Source organism: Podarcis bocagei, assembly GCF_964188305.1.
Source record: "Podarcis bocagei genome assembly, chromosome: 13".
Lineage (NCBI taxonomy): Eukaryota > Metazoa > Chordata > Lepidosauria > Squamata > Lacertidae > Podarcis > Podarcis bocagei.
In genome coordinates, this window is record NC_138138.1 from 56,298,036 (window position 1) to 56,314,938 (window position 16,903).

Here is a 16,903-nt window from a genome sequence, read left to right on the forward strand (position 1 = left end):
TTGAGGGAGAAGGGAGAGAGGGAGGGCAGCTTTATTGAGATGGTGGGTGGGGGGCTGGCGCTGATGGCTTCTGCGGGTGGTGGTCTTCCTCCAGAGGCTCGCCTCTTCAGTCGCTGCCCTAGTTCAGAGGGACGGCGGAGAGGGCCAGCCCAGCCAGTATTCCAGAGACGTGGCCGGTGAGAGAACTCCTGGAGGATGGAGAAGTGGACATATAACCTCAGGGTTAGATTAGGCTAGACTGGTGACTTGGAGCGGCGGCCCAGACCACATAACACCGGTCCTGAGAGACCCGCATTGGCTCCCAGGATGTTTCCGAGCACAATTCAAAGTGTTGGTGCTGACCTTGAAAGCCCTAAACGGCCTCAAAGGCCCAGGATACCTGAAGGAGCGTCTCCACCCCCATCGTCCAGCCCGGACACTGAGGTCCAGCTCCGAGGGCCTTCTGGCGGTTCCCTCATTGCGAGAAGCCAAGTTACAGGGAACCAGGCAGAGGGCCTTCTCGGTGGTGGCACCCACCCTGTGGAACGCCCTCCCTTCAGATGTCAAAGAGAAAAATAACTACCAAACTTTTAGAAGACATCTAAAGGCAGCCCTCTTTAGGGGAGCTTTTAATGTCTAATAGGTTATTGTATTTTACTGTTTTGTTGGAAGCCGCCCAGAGTGGCTGGGGAAACCCAGCCAGATGGGTGGGGTATAAAAAATTATTATTATTACTACTGCAACACGGGATACGTGGGGCTTCCCCAAAGGCTGTTCAGAAACATCCAGCTGGGGCAGAATTCGGAAGCCAGGTTTCTCACTGGGGCAAGGCGGCTTGTGCATATAGTACCAACCCTGGCCTGGCCATCACATAGAAAGCAGAGCAAGCTTCTTTTCTGCTGCTCTGGAGGGTAGGACTCGAACTCGTGGCATTGAGATTCTGACTAAGCGCCAGGAAGAACCACCTGACCATAAGAGCCGTTCAAAAGCGGAACAGGCGCCCACAAGAGGTGGGTGGCTTCCTTGGAGGCTTATAAGGAAAAGGTTGGGTGTCCACCTGCCGTGTGTGATCTAGCTGAGATTCCTGCTTTGCAGCGGGTTGGGCTGGATGACCCCAGGGGATCCCTTCCGACTCTACCGTTCTATGAGGACGAGGCTTTGCCCCATGCTCCTGCCCCACCTGCACTAAGCCCTGGGGGTCTGTCCAGTCGCCAGCTGGTGGTTCCCTCAGTTATTCTGCACCTCGCTGTTTGCCCCAGGCTGCAAAAAGTATTGTGCCAGCCTTGCACCTGCAGGAGAACACACACACACACACACACTATGACTCAGCCTCTCCTTCCTGTGACTCAAGCTGCTTCTAGGGGAAAGAGCTCACAGCACAAGCTCATCACGGAATCATAAAACCGTAGAGTCGGAAGGGGTCCCCTTGCGGTCATCTAGCCCAACCCGCTGCTTGCAATGCAGGGACCACAGCTCAAGAACCCCTGGCAGGTGGCCAGATGGCCTGTTTCTTAAAATCTTAAGGAGAATTCTGCAGCCGCAGATGGGTAAAGACCAAAGGTGGCTTCTCTGCTTTTCCTGCAGCAGAGAGTTCCACAGTTTAACTATGCGACCTCCGTGCTGGGATTCTGCCCTAAGCGAGCAGAGGAAGTGGAAAGCGGCGATGACAAGAGTGCCTCTGAGCGTGTCTAGAGTGTTGGAACGACCTCAGAAGAGGGGGAGGGAATCTTCTACCTCCCACTTGGGGCAGGAATGTCGGCTCCCTGCTGCTTGGGTTTCTTTCCCCTTCCCTGACTCGCATCCGGGGCTTACCTGGGATAAAGGATGGCGAGGAGGAGGCATTCCAAGATGCAGAGCCACCTGGTCGTGACCGTGAACCCGCTGGACATCGTTGCCACAGGGACGGATTCCACTTGCCTGCCCATGGCTTCCAGGGAGAAAAGGACCCCTGCAGCTTGGAAGGAGGGAAAAGATGGAGGAGCCACGTGAAAGGAGCATCTGACCTCTGCCTCTGGACACAGGCCCTTTCTCAGAGGCGATTCAGCATTGCCGCACGGGGCGGGTTGGACTAGATGTCCTTTGGAGGGCCCTCCCAACTCTTAAAACCCCACGTCTGGAATCTGCAGGAGCTTTTCAAGAGGAGATGGGGTGATAACCCGCCAGAGTTTTTTCAGCTGTGATCTCTGCATTGCGGAGGGGTGGCTAGAAAACGTCTGGGAATCCCAACTTCATGGGGGGGTTGGACTAGATGAGCTTTGGGGGTCCCCTCCGACTCTCGCAGCCCTATGACTCCGAGTGAGATGGAGAGCCCCGGGGGCAGCGTGTTGGGGATGGGAGAGCCAGCTCACCTGAGAAGCCGACGGCGCAGTGCTCCCTGTACCACAGGTTCCCCGTCAGTGCGGCCAGGAGGGTGTTCAGTGCCAGGTGGAAGAGCCCCCCCACGAGGGCCAAGGCCAGGAGCAGGATGCCCGTCCGCAGGCTGCCCACCTCCTGCTCCACCCCGTGGCCCAGCCACAGGAGCGTGGCCATGTTCATGAGGAGGTGAGCGGGGCCCAGGTGGTGGAAGGGGGCCAGGAAGAGCCTCTGCCACTGGCCCCGGTCCCACACCGTCCTCACGCTCAGGCAGGCAGCCCCGGGTGGATGGAGAGGGTGCCAGAAGAGGGCGAGGTTCATGCCCACCAGGGCCAGGGTGGCCCAGGGCACCATGGGTGGGGGCTGCCTGCCCCCAGGCTGGGGGCCAGGAGAGCAAGAGGAGGAATGGGGGAGGGCTCCTTCTGTGACCTCAAGGCTGATGCAGGCCTTTGCGACCTTTGACCCTCCCTCCTCCTCAATCCTAAGGGCCCCACCTGGGCCAGCATCAGGCCCCTTTAAGAAGACGCTGCCCCCCTCTCCCCGCCCACACCCAAGGAATCCTGGGAGTTGTAGTTCCTTAAGGGCAGCTGAGAGTCTTGAGAAGACCCTCGTACTCCAATTCCCAGAGCCCCCTGGGAAAGGGGTGGCTTGTTAAGGGAACCCCAGGGCAGGGGAAAGGCAGGACTTCTTTCTCCCTGCATTGTAGGGGGCTGGAATAGATGGCCTTTGGAGGTCCCTTCCAATTCTACAGTTCTATGGTTCTACGCAGCGCAGAGTGGAACTTTCTTCCGGGTGCCACAGTTTAAGGAGACTGACAAGCTGGAAGGTGTGTGCAGAGGAGGAAAAGTGAGAGGAACAAGGGTCTGGAATTTAAGCCTTATGAGGAATGGTTGAAGGAACTGGAAAAGAGGAGAGATGATCTTCAAATACCTAGAGCAGCGGTTCTCAACCTGTGGGTCCCCAGATGTTGTTGGGACTACAACTCCCATCATCCCTAGCTAGCAAGGCCAGAGCTCAGGGATGATGGGAGTTGTAGTCCAACATTTGAGGACCCACAAGTTGAGAATAGCTGACCTAGAGGGTATTACTACTTTCCCCCCCTTTTGAAATTTTGCACCCCTAACAGTTTTGCGTCCAGGGCAGCTGCCCTGCAGCCCCAAACACCCTGTGCCACGGGGCGTCGGAATGACCACTTTTGGAAGAGGGTGGACCTCTGTGGACTTTCAGGAAGTCTAAGAACACAAGGGGTGCCTGCCGGATCAGGCTCGTTGCAGGAATTTATGTATAGGTTGGGGGGGGGGTTTGCCCCTCCAGCAGATATCATGCACATGCAACCAAAATCAGCACAATCACTTCTGTGACTTTTGTGATTTGTCCCCACATAACACTTCGTCACAGTTTCTTCCTCTCTATTCAAAAGGCCTCTGCTGCACCGTTACCAAATGTAAGAATTCACTGATAAATGTCTCTATTTACTGGCTCACTGGGAAAACATCAGAAATTCATCTAGACCTGTGAGCTCAGCTCCTCAGCAGCCCCTCTGCCTGAGTGATAATCCCTGGCCTCCTGATACCTGAGTGCCAGACAGGTAGCCATTCCAGAAATAACAGACCCAGGGTGGGATTGACTTGGCTTGGAAACAGGGAAATGTGAATATCTCTTTTGTTACACTTGATGGGTGTTTGGTGGAGGGCAAGGGGAACCATGGGGCAGGGTCCAGGATGCTCAGATTACTGCCACCAGAGCTCCCCTTTCATGATGTAACCGTGATGTATGAGTGATGTAGTTTGGGGGGTGTAACATGGGGATGAGCAGCTAATAAAAGTTTGGGTTCTCTCTTGTATGAGGCTTCCATCTTGTTCCACCTGGTGGCAGGTGGGAGTCCTGTGGCGACAGACTTCAATCAAGACCAAGCCGACTGGCTGCTGTTTTTTTTGCTCTGGGATTCCTGGCTGGGGTCCTTGTTTTTTGTCCAGATTTCACCGTTAACATCGTGCAGGAGAGTTCCAAAGTTTAATCCTACGCTGCATGAACATTCTTTTTCCTGTTCTGAATCTTCAGAGCCCAGCTTCATTGGACGGCCATGAGTTCGGGTATCCTGAGAGAGGGATAAAAACCTTGAGTAAGGCCTGTTCCAAAACCCTAAAGCTCCATCTAGTGTCCATCCCTTCACACTCTGCAGATGTTTATTTATGCCAGTCAGCTGGCTTTCCCTCTTCCAGATGTTTTGGACTACAACTCCCATCAGGCCCCTGGGGCATCATATGACCACACCGGCTGGAGCTGATGGGGAATGTAGTCCAAAACCTCTGGAGGGCAGGAGCTTGCAGAAAGCTGGCTCATGGCATAATAAAATGAGTTAAGTCTTTTAAGTTGTGCCACGAGGCTCTTTCCTGTGACCAACACGAGTGCTGGTGTTTGTTTTTTGTTTTCCTTGAAATGCACAGTCTGCTTTTCGAGGAAAACTTCCTCTACGGAGAAGCTTCAAACCTCCAGTTAAAAAACAACAACCGCCAACATCCCCTGGTGATAAAATGTAAACATACACAGAACTAGGACAGCTAAACATTGAACCGGTATATAAATAGAATATAAAACATAAGACAGATAAGAATAAAAAAAAGGAAAAAGAACATGCACGCCATCAAGGAAAGTAAAATTACTAAGTTTTTGGAGCTTGCGTTACTGAATCAGGATTTAAATGAGAACCAGGGCTTGGGAGGGAAACCATTAACTGGATTTCTCTTGGTGGAAGCAAATAGGGTTATAGCCACATTCTGGAAGTATTTGTAAGGTGTGATGCCGCTATATAGGAAAATTGCAGTATTTGGTGCTTTTTAGTTTAGAAAAAAGGCAAGTTAAGAGGCGACACGATAGAAGTTTTAAAAATTACGCACGACATGGAGAAAGTGGATAGACACAGTATCCCGTTCTGGGCGCCACAATTTACAAAGGATGCTGACAAGCTGTAATGTTTGCAGAGGAGGGAGACCCAAGACGATGAAGGGGCTGGGAACCGAGGCTTATGGGGAACGGTTGAGGGAGTTTGGGATGTTTAGCCTGGAAAAGAGGAGGCTGAGAGGTGTAATAAACGAAAATCTGCCCTTATTCCCTTATGGGGGACACAAGAGCCCTTATAGAGTCCTTTGTAGGTTCTCCATCGGTCGGAGAAAAGAACAGAGGCCAAGCAGAGAATATTGAGAAGCAAAGCAGCTAGTAAGCCTAATCTTTATTGAACTGTTGCAACAAGGTGCTCCCCTCACAGGTAGGAAAGGAGGAGGACGCAGAACCCAGGTGTGGCCCCCCTTATATAGACATTTTAAATTGCCAGCCCTGGAGTCCAAGACCACCCCCAGATACATCATACATACATCACAGAAAAGGCGGTCTACAGCAGAAATCTGAGTGCCTTGTTTACCTCCTGTCTGGCAGGTTACCTGTTAATGGTCACTTGATTGGATACCCTGGGGAGCCTGGCCAGCCTTTTGTAATGACAAATACTTAGTTCCTGAGCCAGGTCACAGGCTCACACCCTATTCATACACAGACATACCCTTAAGACAGGATTTCTGAAAGAAAAGACAATGGGGAGGCTTTCCCATTTGACTTTGACATTGCAGAGAAAGCATTTGAAAATGGTTTCAGGGCGGTCCTCCTGTGCTGCTCTAGAAATGTGGTCCACGCATCTATGTATGCGCTTGGTTGGTACATTTATGAACATTTATTATATATATCTAAGACCTTAAATTTTTCATTTCAGAGGAGATATGAGAGCTGTCTTCAAGTATCTGAAGGGCTGTCCCATGGAAGGTGGTGCAAACTTGTTTTCTCCTGCTCTGGAGGGTAGGACCCAAACCCGTGGCTTCAAGTTACAAAGAAAGAAGATTCCGACTAAACATCAGGAAGAACATTCTGATGACTAGAGCAGTTTGACAGTGGAACAGACTCTCTCAGAAGGTGGTAGACTCTCCTTCCTTGGAGGTTTTTAAGCAGAGGTTGGGTGGCCATCTGCCATGGAAGTTTTAGCTGAGATTCCTGCATTGCATGCAGCGGGTTGGGCTGGATGACCCCTGGGGTCCCTCCAGACTCTACGATGCTATGATTTTTCTCCCTCTCCCTTAACACTTCAACTTTGCAGCTGGCATTCAGAATCACGGCTGCCTCCAGCTGCCTTCATGGCTAGCATTCATGCGTCTCCTCCTTCATGAATTCGCCTTACCTCTCTCGCCCTGACCTAGCCACTTTGATCCACACGACGGTCACCTCCAGACTGGGTTATTGTAACTCGCTCTACATGGGGCTGCCCTTGAGACTGACCCAGAAACTCCAGCGGGTACAGAATGCCGCAGTGAGACTCCTTACGGGGTCCTCGCTGCAAGATCACTTCACCCGGTGCTATACCAGCTGCACTGGCTACTGGTGGAGTACAGGGCCGGGTTCAAGGTGCTGGTTTTAACCTTTAAAGCCCTATATGGCCTAGGACCCTCGTACCTACGGGACCACCTCTCCTGGTATGTCCCATGGAGGACCTTATGGTCTTCAAACAAAAACATCTTGGAGGTCCCGGACCACAGGGAGGTTAGGCTGGCCTCAACCAGAGCCAGGACTTTTCCGGCTGTGGCCCCGATCTGGTGGAATGCTCTGTCACAAGAGACTAGAGCCCTGCGGGACTTGACATCTTTCCGCAGGGCCTGCAAGACGGAGCTGTTCCACCAGGCCTTTGGCCAAGGCACAGCCTGACCCCCTCCTTTGGTAATCCTCGCAGAACTCTAGCCCAATGGTTGCCATTAATTTGATTCAGAATTGATTTTAGAATGAATTGATTTTAGAATGCTGTGTTACTTTTATTGTTAGCCGCTCTGAGCCCGGCTTCGGCTAGGGAGGGCAGGATATAAATAAAATTTTATTATTATTAACCCCCTTCTAAAGCCACACAGAGCCTTGGGCTTGCCGATCAGAAGTTCGGCGGTTCGAATCCCCGCGTCGGGGTGAGCTCCCATTGCTCGGTCCCTGCTCCTGCCAACCTAGCAGTTCGAAAGCACGTCAAAGTGCAAGTAGATAAACAGGTACTGCTCCGGTGGGAAGGTAAACGGCATTTCCGTGCGCTGCTCTGGTTCGCCAGAAGCGGCTTCGTCCTGCTGGCCACATGACCCAGAAGCTGTACGCTGGCTCCCTCGGCCACTAAAGCGGGATGAGCGCCGCAACCCCAGAGTTGTCCACGACTGAACCTAATGGTCAGGGGTCCCTTTACCTTTACTTTAAAGCCACACAGGTTGGGGCCATCGCTGTGTCTCTTGCCAGAGTGAGGTGCACGGTATAACCAGGAGCTACGTGAGAAGATCTCCTGGGGCAGCAGACCCCAGAGGTCAGCGTTGCTTTCGTGCAACACCCTTGTGTGTGTGATGGCAACACAGCAGCGCTTGCCCTGGGCCACGTGCCATGGCTGGCTGGCTGGCAACAGAAGCAGAGACTGTTTGCCCACAAACGCCGAGGGATGTGCAGACAGCAGGAGGCTTTGGGTTTAGTAAACAGGGAGTTTGGTGGCACCCAAAACAACCCCTGGTGCATTGGGTGGGTTGCAGTCTTGTGCCCGAGACCACCTCTCTGGTGGAGGCTGAGGATGGGTCGAGGGGCGGAGGAAGGAGAAGGAACCGATTTTATATCAAGGAGAGGCACTTACAGGTGCTGCTGGAACAGAGAGCCAGCAACATGTCGACAGGTGTGCGCACACCATCTCCCAGGAAGGACGCAAGGCTTATTGAGGGTTTGGGCGCATGAATGCATACAAGATTTCTGCAGCAGGGTCTGCAGCCTTGTTCCCTCACTGGCTTTGCTTTGTCCGTTTGTCTGAGCACATCAATGCACCACCGAGTAGCCGTCCCCAAAGCGCTGCCCTCCAGGCGCTGCTGAGCTATAACTCCCATATATATACACATACACACACACACACACACACACACACACACAGTGGTACCTCGGGTTACATACGCTTCAAGTGACAGACTCCACTAATCCAGAAATAGTACCTCGGGATAAGAACTTTGCTTCAGGGTGAGAACAGAAATCATGCTCTGGCGGTGTGGCAGCAGCGGGAGGCCCCATTAGCTAAAGTGGTGCTTCAGGTTAAGAACAGTTTCAGGTTAAGAACAGACCTCCGGAACGAATTAAGTACTTAACCCGAGGTACCACTATAATTAGTTTTTTAACATATCATTTCCAACAATCACATACCGTAACTTCTTATCTTATACATTGCTTTAGACTTCCATCTACGCCTCTGATGATTTTCCGCCTTTCATCACTTATTCTGCATTTCTTAATATATCTATTAAAGAAGAATGATCGCCGAAAAATTGATGCTTTTGAATTCTGGTGCTGGAGGAGACTCTTGAGAGGCCCATGGACTGCAAGAAGATCAAACCTCTCCATTCTGAAGGAAATCAGCCCTGAGTGCTCACTGGAAGGACAGATCCTGAAGCTGAGGCTCCAAGACTTTGGCCACCTCATGAGAAGAGAAGACTCCCTGGAAAAGACCCTGATGTTGGGAAAGATGGAGGGCGCAAGGAGAAGGGGACGACGGAGGACGAGATGGTGGGACAGTGTTCTCGAAGCTACCAGCATGAGTTTGACCAGACTGCGGGAGGCAGTGGAAGACAGGAGGGCCTGGCGTGCTCTGGTCCAGGGGGTCACGAAGAGGCGGACATAACTAAACAACAACAACAATTCTCTCATAGTCTTTCTTGCAATATTTCATATACAGTGGTACCTCGGGTTAAGTACTTAATTCGTTCTGGAGGTCCATACTTAACCTGAACCTGTTCTTAACCTGAAGCACCACTTTAGCTAATGGGGCCTCCTGCTGCTGTTGCGCCGCTGGAGCATGATTTCTGTTCTCAACCTGAAGCACTATTTCTGGGTTAGTGGAGTCTGTAACCTGAAGCGTATGTAACCTGAAGCATATGTAACCTGAGGTACCACTGTAATTCTCCTTACAAAACTTCTTGCAATCCTACGAGGGTAATCTGTTCATCACAATTACTTTTCAAACAGTTCATATATTTACTCCAGTCTTTCAAGAATCTCTGACCCCGCAGGTTTCAGATCCTTCCAGTTAATTTATCCAATTCTGCATAGTCCATCAGTTTCATCCGCCATTCTTCTTTCGTCGGTAGTTCTTCCTGCTTCCATTTTTGCGCCAGTAATATTCTTGCTGCCGTCACTGCATATACAGTGGTGCCTTGCAAGACGAAATTAATTCGTTCCGCGAGTCTTTTTGTCTTGCGATGTTTTTCGTCTTGCAAAGCACGGTCCGAGTCTTTTCGTCTTGCGATGTTTTTCGTCTTGCGAAGCACGGTCCGCCGCAACTGCGCCTCTTCAAGCGGCTTTAAGAAAAAAGCGAAGCAAGCCCATAGGGAAATTCATCTAGCGAAGCAACGCAAAAACCGAAAAACCCTTTCGTCTAGCGAGTTTTTCGTCTTGCGAGGCATTCGTCTTGCGGGGCACCACTGTAGAAACAACTTACAATCCTTTCTGTTTATATCATCTCCTACAATGCCAAGTAAAATTGCTTCTGGTTTCTTAATAAATGTGTATTTCGACATCTTTTTCATCTCGTTATATATCATTTCCCAGAAGTTTTTCACTTTTTTTACATTCCCACCACATGTGATAAAATGTTCCTTCTTTTTCTTTACATTCCCAACATTTATTACTGAGTTTATACATTCTAGCTAGTTTCACAGGAGTAATATGCCGCCTATACATCATTTTCATCACAGCTGGGCCCTAAACTCTAGACACCCTTTCCCTCAAATTCCCAACTCACCTACAAAGGTCAGGAGGTGACCTTTGGCCGCTATGTTTCAGCTCTACCTCTCCTTTAAATCAGAACCAGTGAAGGCGGTGAAGGTCCTGTGTGAGTGTCTGGAGGCGGTTGGAGGATGGATGGCGGCTAACAGATTGAGGTTGAATCCTGACAAGACAGAAGGACTGTTTTTGGGGGACAGGAGGCGGGCAGGTGTGGAGGACTCCCTGGTCCTGAATGGGGCTACTGTGCCCCTGAAAGACCAGGTGCGCAGCCTGGGAGTCATTTTGGACTCACAGCTGTCCATGGAGGCACAGGTCAATTCTGTGTCCAGGGCGGCTGTCTGCCAGCTTCATCTGGTACGCAGGATGAGACCCTCCCTGCCCGCGGACTGTCTGGCCAGAGTGGTTCATGTTCTGGTTATCTCTCGCTTGGACTACTGCCATGTGCTCTATGTGGGGCTACCTTTGAAGGTGACCCGGAAACTACAATTAATCCAGAATGCGGCAGCTAGACTGGTGACTGGGAGTGGCCGCCGGGACCACATAACACCGGTCCTGAGAGATCTGCATTGGCTCCCAGTATGTTTCCGAGCACAATTCAAAGTGTTGGTGCTGACCTTTAAAGCCCTAAACGGCCTTAGAATCATAGAATCCTAGAGTTGGAAGAGACCACAAGGGCCACCGAGTCCAACCCCCTGCCAAGCAGGAAACACCATCAGAGCACTCCTGACATATGGTTGTCAAGCCTCTGCTTAAAGACCTCCAAAGAAGGAGACTCCACCACACTCCTTGGCAGCAAATTCCACTGGTCCTGTATACCTGAAGGAGCGTCTCCACCCCCATCTTTCGGCCCAGACACTGAGATCCAGTTCTGAGGGTCTTCTGACAGTTCCCTCATTGCGAGAAGCGAGGTTACAGGGAACCAGGGAAGGGGCCTTCTCGGTGGTGGCGCCCACCCTGTGGAACTCCCTCCCAGCAGATGTCAAGGCAATAAGCAGCTATCCTATCTTTAAAAGACATCTGAAGGCAGCCCTGTTCAGGGAAGTTTTTAATATTTAATGCTGTACTGTTTTTAACACTTGATTGGGAGCTGCCCAGAGTGGCTGGGGAAACTCAGCCAGATGGGCGGGATATAAATAATTTATTATTATTATTATTATTATTATTATTATTATTATTATTATTTCATGGCTAGGCTTCCTCGCAGGGCTGCTGTGAAGATAAAACGGGAGGCCTGCTCCCAAGAACGTAACGCGCATCTGACGAAAGAAACTTTCGCCCACGAAAGCCATTCTTTCTGGTGTCAGAAGCTGGGATTCCTGTATTGCAGGGGGGTTGGGATGGATGACCTTTGGGGGTCCCTTCCAATGCTACAATTCTGTGATAAGCCCCTTCGTTGTTGTTGTTTTTAATTAATTAGTCAGGGAAAGGGGAGGGGTGTCAAGATTTCGATTCCCCCACTCCCTGCCCTGCTGCGGCATAAGCCCCGAGCTCATCTCCAAAACCACTTAGACCACCGCAGAAAACCCAGAGGAAGCCGTGCTCAGTATAATTAAGGCCCTAATTGTTTATCGCTCCCTCCTTCCACTTCTCCTCCTTTCTCTCCGCGAGCCAGGAACAAATTTTATTAGCTCCAATTCCAGTAAATGGGCTTGACGTGGGTGAAGCTGCGGGGGCACCGTGGGCTGGCAGAGGAGGCCTGAGCTTTGGGGTCCCAGCAAAGGGGGGTGTTCTGCCGGGGGGACGGGGACGACGATGCAGCAGAAGTCCAGGTCATCATCGTTAGGAGCCCCTAACGATCAGGGCCTCGTGAATCAGCCTGGCCCATGGTAGATTATTATAATATTACTCATGTCGTGGGGAAAACGCACAGGGAAAAGCTATCTTTTTTAATATATATACATTTTTATTAATTTTTTAACATATCATTTCCAACAGTCATTTAACATAACTCCTTATCTTACTTAATATTTTAGACTTCCGTCAACAGCCTCTGAAGATTTTCTGTTCCTTATCACTTATTCTGCATTTCTTAATTATTTCTCTATTGCTTTTAATTATCATTAACTAATAATTCTTTTCATAGTCTTCCTTGCAATATTTCGCATCGTCCTCCTTACAGAACTTCTTGCAGTCCTACTAGTGCCATCTGTTTATTACAATTGCTTTTCAAATATTTACTCCAGTCTTCTAAGAATCTCTGGTCCCTAGAGATTCCCAGAGACCAGGGAAAAAGCTATCCTAACTCTCCCCTAAGGCTAGAATTTGAGGGTTTCCAAGGAAGCTGGATGTCAGAAGATTCATAGAAGAACATAGGGTCAGAAGGGACCCCTAGGGGTCATCCAGCCCAACCCTCTGCGGTGCAGGAATTCAGGGCAGATGAAAGAAAGCCCTTCCTCACTCAGCACACAGTTCATCTGTGGAACTCCCTGCCACAGGACGGAGGCGGGGGGGCCCACTAACCTTGTCTGATGTTCTAACCTCCAAGGTCTTGTCCAAGGATTTTTCTCAGGGGGGGGCAGGGGGGGCAACGCCTGCCGCAGAGATAGCTTATCAGGGGCCCAAGTGTTTGGTGTAAATAGTTTCCTGCCCTCTGTCTGCCCTTGTTTAACCTTGATCCTTTTTTCTCGAGGACGTCTCTCATCGTAACTGGGTAGGGGCCCGATCCTTGCACCAAGCCCCGATTTAATATTCTGGTTCAGAAGGGGTCATAGCATCGCATGAATTGCCCGATCAAGGCGTTAATCGGGGATGCAAACGCTTAGCTGGAATTTAACAGAGCAATCTTCCTCTGGGATTTTCCTGCCTGCACGTGAAGAGAGGCTATACGATGCCTGCATTTTGGGGGGATAGGCTAGGTGAGTTTTGGGGGTCCCTTGCAAATCTGCCGTTCTACGATCCTGTGACTCAGAACTTCCTCCCCCAGAAACCTCTTCCTCCACGCCAATCACCCAAACCTGCAAATAAAAAACAAAAAAATTAACAGATGGCAATTTGCAAACAGACAAAATTGAATGCAGCTCGTATTTGAAGCCACAGACACTGTTGTTATGAATGGCGCTTTTTAAAATTGTTTTCCTTCCGCAGGAAAGAAAAGGCGGCAGAGGGAAGGGAACCGTTTCCTGGTAAAGGGATTTAACAGCTGCTCTTTACGGGAACTTTCTGCTTTTATGGGCAGCTGGCCATAATGTCCTTTGCCACATGCGGAACCTGGCATGATCCTGGCGGCAAAAGCTCCCTTTGCCGGCTGTGGGTCCCCTTCCACCTCCACCTTTTAGAACAGCCTCCCTCAACCTGTCCTCTCCCTGTGTTGTGGTCTGAAACAGCTGGAGAGGAATCACAGAACTGCAGAGTTGGAAGGGACCCCTGGTGGTCATCCAGCCCAACCCCCTGCGATGCAGGAATCTCGGCTAAAGCATCCCCGAAAGGTGACCATCCAAACTCTGCTTACAAACCTCCAAGGGAGAAGAATTCACCACCTTCCGAGGGAACCCGTTGCACTGCTGAACGGCTTTTACTGTCAGAAAGTTCTTCCAGAGGTTGAGTTGCAATCTCCTTTCTTGTCGCTTGAAGCCATGGGTTCGAGTCCTGCCCTCCAGAGCAGGAGAAAGCAAGCTTGCTCCCTCTTCTATGTGATAGACCTTGAGATAAGTGAAGATGGCTATCATAGCTCCTCTCAGTCTCCTCTTTTCCAGGCTAAACATCCCCAACTCCCTCAACCGTTCCTCACCAGGCCCCTGATCATTTTGGCTGCCCTCCTCTGTACACCTTCCAGCTTGTCAACATCCTTCTTAAATTGTGCTGCCCAGAACTGGACACAGAATCTAACTGTGGAGATATAAAATAGCCACTGTGGCTGGTAACCTGTTGCTTGCCTTCTCCTCCTCTAGGAATTTACTTAATCCTCTTTGATCTATTTGAAGGGTTTATTCCAGGGTTGTGTCATTGCCCCAACTCTATTCATTATTTTCATTGCCATGATCCTACACTTTGTCGAAGGGAAACTCTCCACTGGGGAAGAAATCATATATCAAACAGATGGAAAGAAAGCTCTTGAATCTGAGCAGGCTGAAAGCAAAGAGTAAGGTTACCGTAACTTCCGCCATAGAGCTTCAGTATGCTGATGACAACGTAGTGTGCGCACGCTCAGAGGATGACCTCCAAACCATCCTAAATATCTTCACAGAAGCTTACAAAAAGCTTGGCCTGTTGCTCAACGTCCAAAGAACCAAAGTGCTGCACCAACAAGCACAAAATAACCCCTCTGCAGCGCCACAAATCCAACTCAGTGGTGTAACGTTGGGAAATGTCGATCACTTCTCCTACCTGCGCAGTTATCTTTCCACAAGGGCCAACATCGATGCCAAAATCGAGCATCGCCTGAGCTCTGCAAGTGCAGCTTTCTCCCAATTGAAATGTAGAGTGTTTGAGGACTGGGACATTTGCAAGGAAACCAAAATGCTTGTTTACAAAGCTATTGTACAGCCAACCTTACTGCATGCTTGTGAAACATGGAGCACTTATCAACGCCATCTCCAACTCCTCGAAAGATTCCAACAACGGTGTCTCCAAAAATTTTTACACATCACTTGGGAAGACAGGTGAAGGGAGAAACGTGCTAAGAGGAAGGCACGCTTGGCAAATCCACACTGTGATCAACTCCTGCCTGGAAACCAATGTCCCCACTGTGGAAGGACGTGTGGATCCAGAATTGGCCTCCACAGTCACTTACGGACTCATTGTTAAAACTGTGTTTATGGAAGACCATCTTACTCGGCTACGAGGGATCGCCAAAGAAGAAGAAGAAGAAGATAGGGCGGTATACAAATTTAATAAATAATAGGTTGCCTCCTGCAGGAGGGAGTTCCGCAGTTCTTCATTGCACTGCATAAAGAAGCAACAGATTCTTTCATCCGTCCTGAATTTTTACAGCCAAGTCAGCTTCACGGGACGGTCACGAATTCCGGCATTTCGTGTTCCCACTGTTTCAACGTCAGAATATGGGAAGAGGTCATGACCCACCTAGTCCAGCGTCCTGTTCTCGCGGTGGCCAACCAGGTGTCTCAAGAAGAAGTCTCCAAAACAAAAACTAGAGCAAAGACAACTCTCCCCTCCTGAGGTTTCCAGGAGCTGGAAGCATCCAGAAGCATTTTTGCCTCCTTTCGCTGCAAAATGTGAAGTGCTCTAATTTTCCTGGATCTGAGGCCAGCGGCGCCTCTGGAGTTTTGCTGGGCAAAACTCCTCTGCCCTGAGCTACTCTCAGGGTGCTGGAAAGGCCCCTGGATCAGCGCCCAACGGCTCCTAGCCGCGGGGTGGGGGGCACCTTATCGCCCTTCCCCAGCCCTTGTTGTTCAAACGCAACTCAACGCCCAGTTTGGAATTATCTGAGCGTTTGCACCACTAGGCGTTTGTTTGCGTGCCTGCAGGGACTTGGGACTCAAGCAGCCTTTGCAATGGGACGCAGGATCTCGCGCACACGTCTTAGCGAGAGACCCTGCGACTCTCCAAACACTCACACACACAAAATTGTTGTTGTTGTTGTTTAGTTGTGTCCGCCTCTTCATGACCCCCTGGACCAGAGCACGCCAGGCACTCCTGTCTTCCACTGCCTCCCACAGTTTGGTCAAACTCATGTTTGTAGCTTCGAGAACACTGTCCCACCATCTCATCCTCTGTCCTCCCCTTCTCCTTGTGCCCTCCATCTTTCCCAACATCAGGGTCTTTTCCAGGGAGTCTTCTCTTCTCCTGAGGTGGCCAAAGTCTTGGAGCCTCAGCTTCACGATCTGTCCTTCCAGGGAGCACTCAGGGCTGATTTCCTTCAGAATGGAGAGGTTGGATCTTCTTGCAGTCCATGGGACTCTCCAGAGTCTCCTCCAGCACCAGAATTCAAAAGCATCCATTCTTCGGCGATCAGCCTTCTTTATGGTCCAGCTCTCACTTCCATACATCACTACAGTACTGGGAAAACCAGAGCTTTGGGAAAGGCTAAGTCCCATCCGCATCTGCAGAAAATCGTTAAAAAAAGAAGAAGAATAAAAATCTGGATTAATGGACCTTGCCCAATTTATTGCACACGACCTCCAGCGAACCTCCCCTGCACTTCTGGATTTCGTTATTCGCTGGCACTGGCAGATCCCGTATGCTGCATCCACACGTGTTTTGTATAGCTAACTGCCACCAACTAAATGAAGGTTTAATTGGAAAGAGTGTGCGCGAAAGACGTCACGACTCTGTCACCAGGAGGTCTTGCGCGCTCACCCCCCACTGCACTCCCGGGGGTCCTGGCTTTCCCGTTCAGACGACGCGCCCCAAACACGCAACCAGCCAGTCACACACGCGTCCGAGGGGGGAGCTGACGCCAAAGGAGAGGGGAGCGCGGAGGCCGCCTCCGATTGGCCGCTGGGTGGCAACATTGCGCAAGGAGAGCCGGAGCCGACTGCGGATTGGCGAGCGGAGGCGACACCGGAGCCGCCGGCGCCGACGTCCAGCCCGCGCCTGATGCAGCCGCCTCTGGGGAGGGGCGCCCCCCCCGGGGGGCTGCCCAGAGCCGGGTGGGGGCCGGGCTGCTGCATGCATGCGCCCTCCTGCCCTTGCAATCGGGAACCCCGCCTGCCTGGAAATCCGGATCTTTCGATTCGGAGCCACTCCCGTTTACACGAGCCCATTGGGGGAAAGTGGATTTGGCGCGCCGATCAGGCAGCGGGTGAATCGGGAGGAGGGGGGCGCCAGGGGGGGAGTCTGAAAAAACAGGGAGGGAAGGAGGCGA

The 16,903-nt window shown here is 50.9% G+C and overlaps 1 protein-coding gene across 2 annotated transcripts; it reads right to left on the minus strand.

Annotated features, from left to right (window-relative positions):
• Positions 1 to 15: 15 nt before the first annotated feature.
• LOC308572243 (rhomboid-related protein 4-like) lies at positions 16 to 2,740 on the minus strand. 2 transcript variants are annotated; one of them, XM_081168233.1, is made up of 3 exons: positions 2,328 to 2,740; positions 1,792 to 1,927; positions 16 to 188 (listed from the first exon to the last, which is right to left on the minus strand). In XM_081168233.1, the coding sequence occupies exons 1-3, from the start codon at positions 2,683 to 2,685 to the stop codon at positions 119 to 121; spliced, it is 564 nt and encodes a 187-aa protein (XP_081024359.1). In that variant the 5' UTR covers positions 2,686 to 2,740; the 3' UTR covers positions 16 to 118. The 2 variants fall into 2 exon arrangements, with proteins under 2 accessions (XP_081024359.1, XP_081024358.1); XM_081168232.1 differs by having other exon boundaries at positions 1,792 to 1,933.
• Positions 2,741 to 16,903: the final 14,163 nt, after the last annotated feature.

Bases quoted from the DNA above. Each gene is read 5' to 3' on its own strand.
- LOC308572243 (XM_081168232.1), bottom strand. From the start codon at position 2,685: ATGGTGCCCTGGGCCACCCTGGCCCTGGTGGGCATGAACCTCGCCCTC. The intron at 1,934-2,327 runs GTGAGCTGGCTC...CCTCCTTCCAAG, and splicing joins CTGCGCCGTCGGCTTCTCAG to CTGCAGGGGTCCTTTTCTCC. The intron at 189-1,791 runs GTAAGCCCCGGA...TCCATCCTCCAG, and splicing joins CTCGCCATCCTTTATCCCAG to GAGTTCTCTCACCGGCCACG.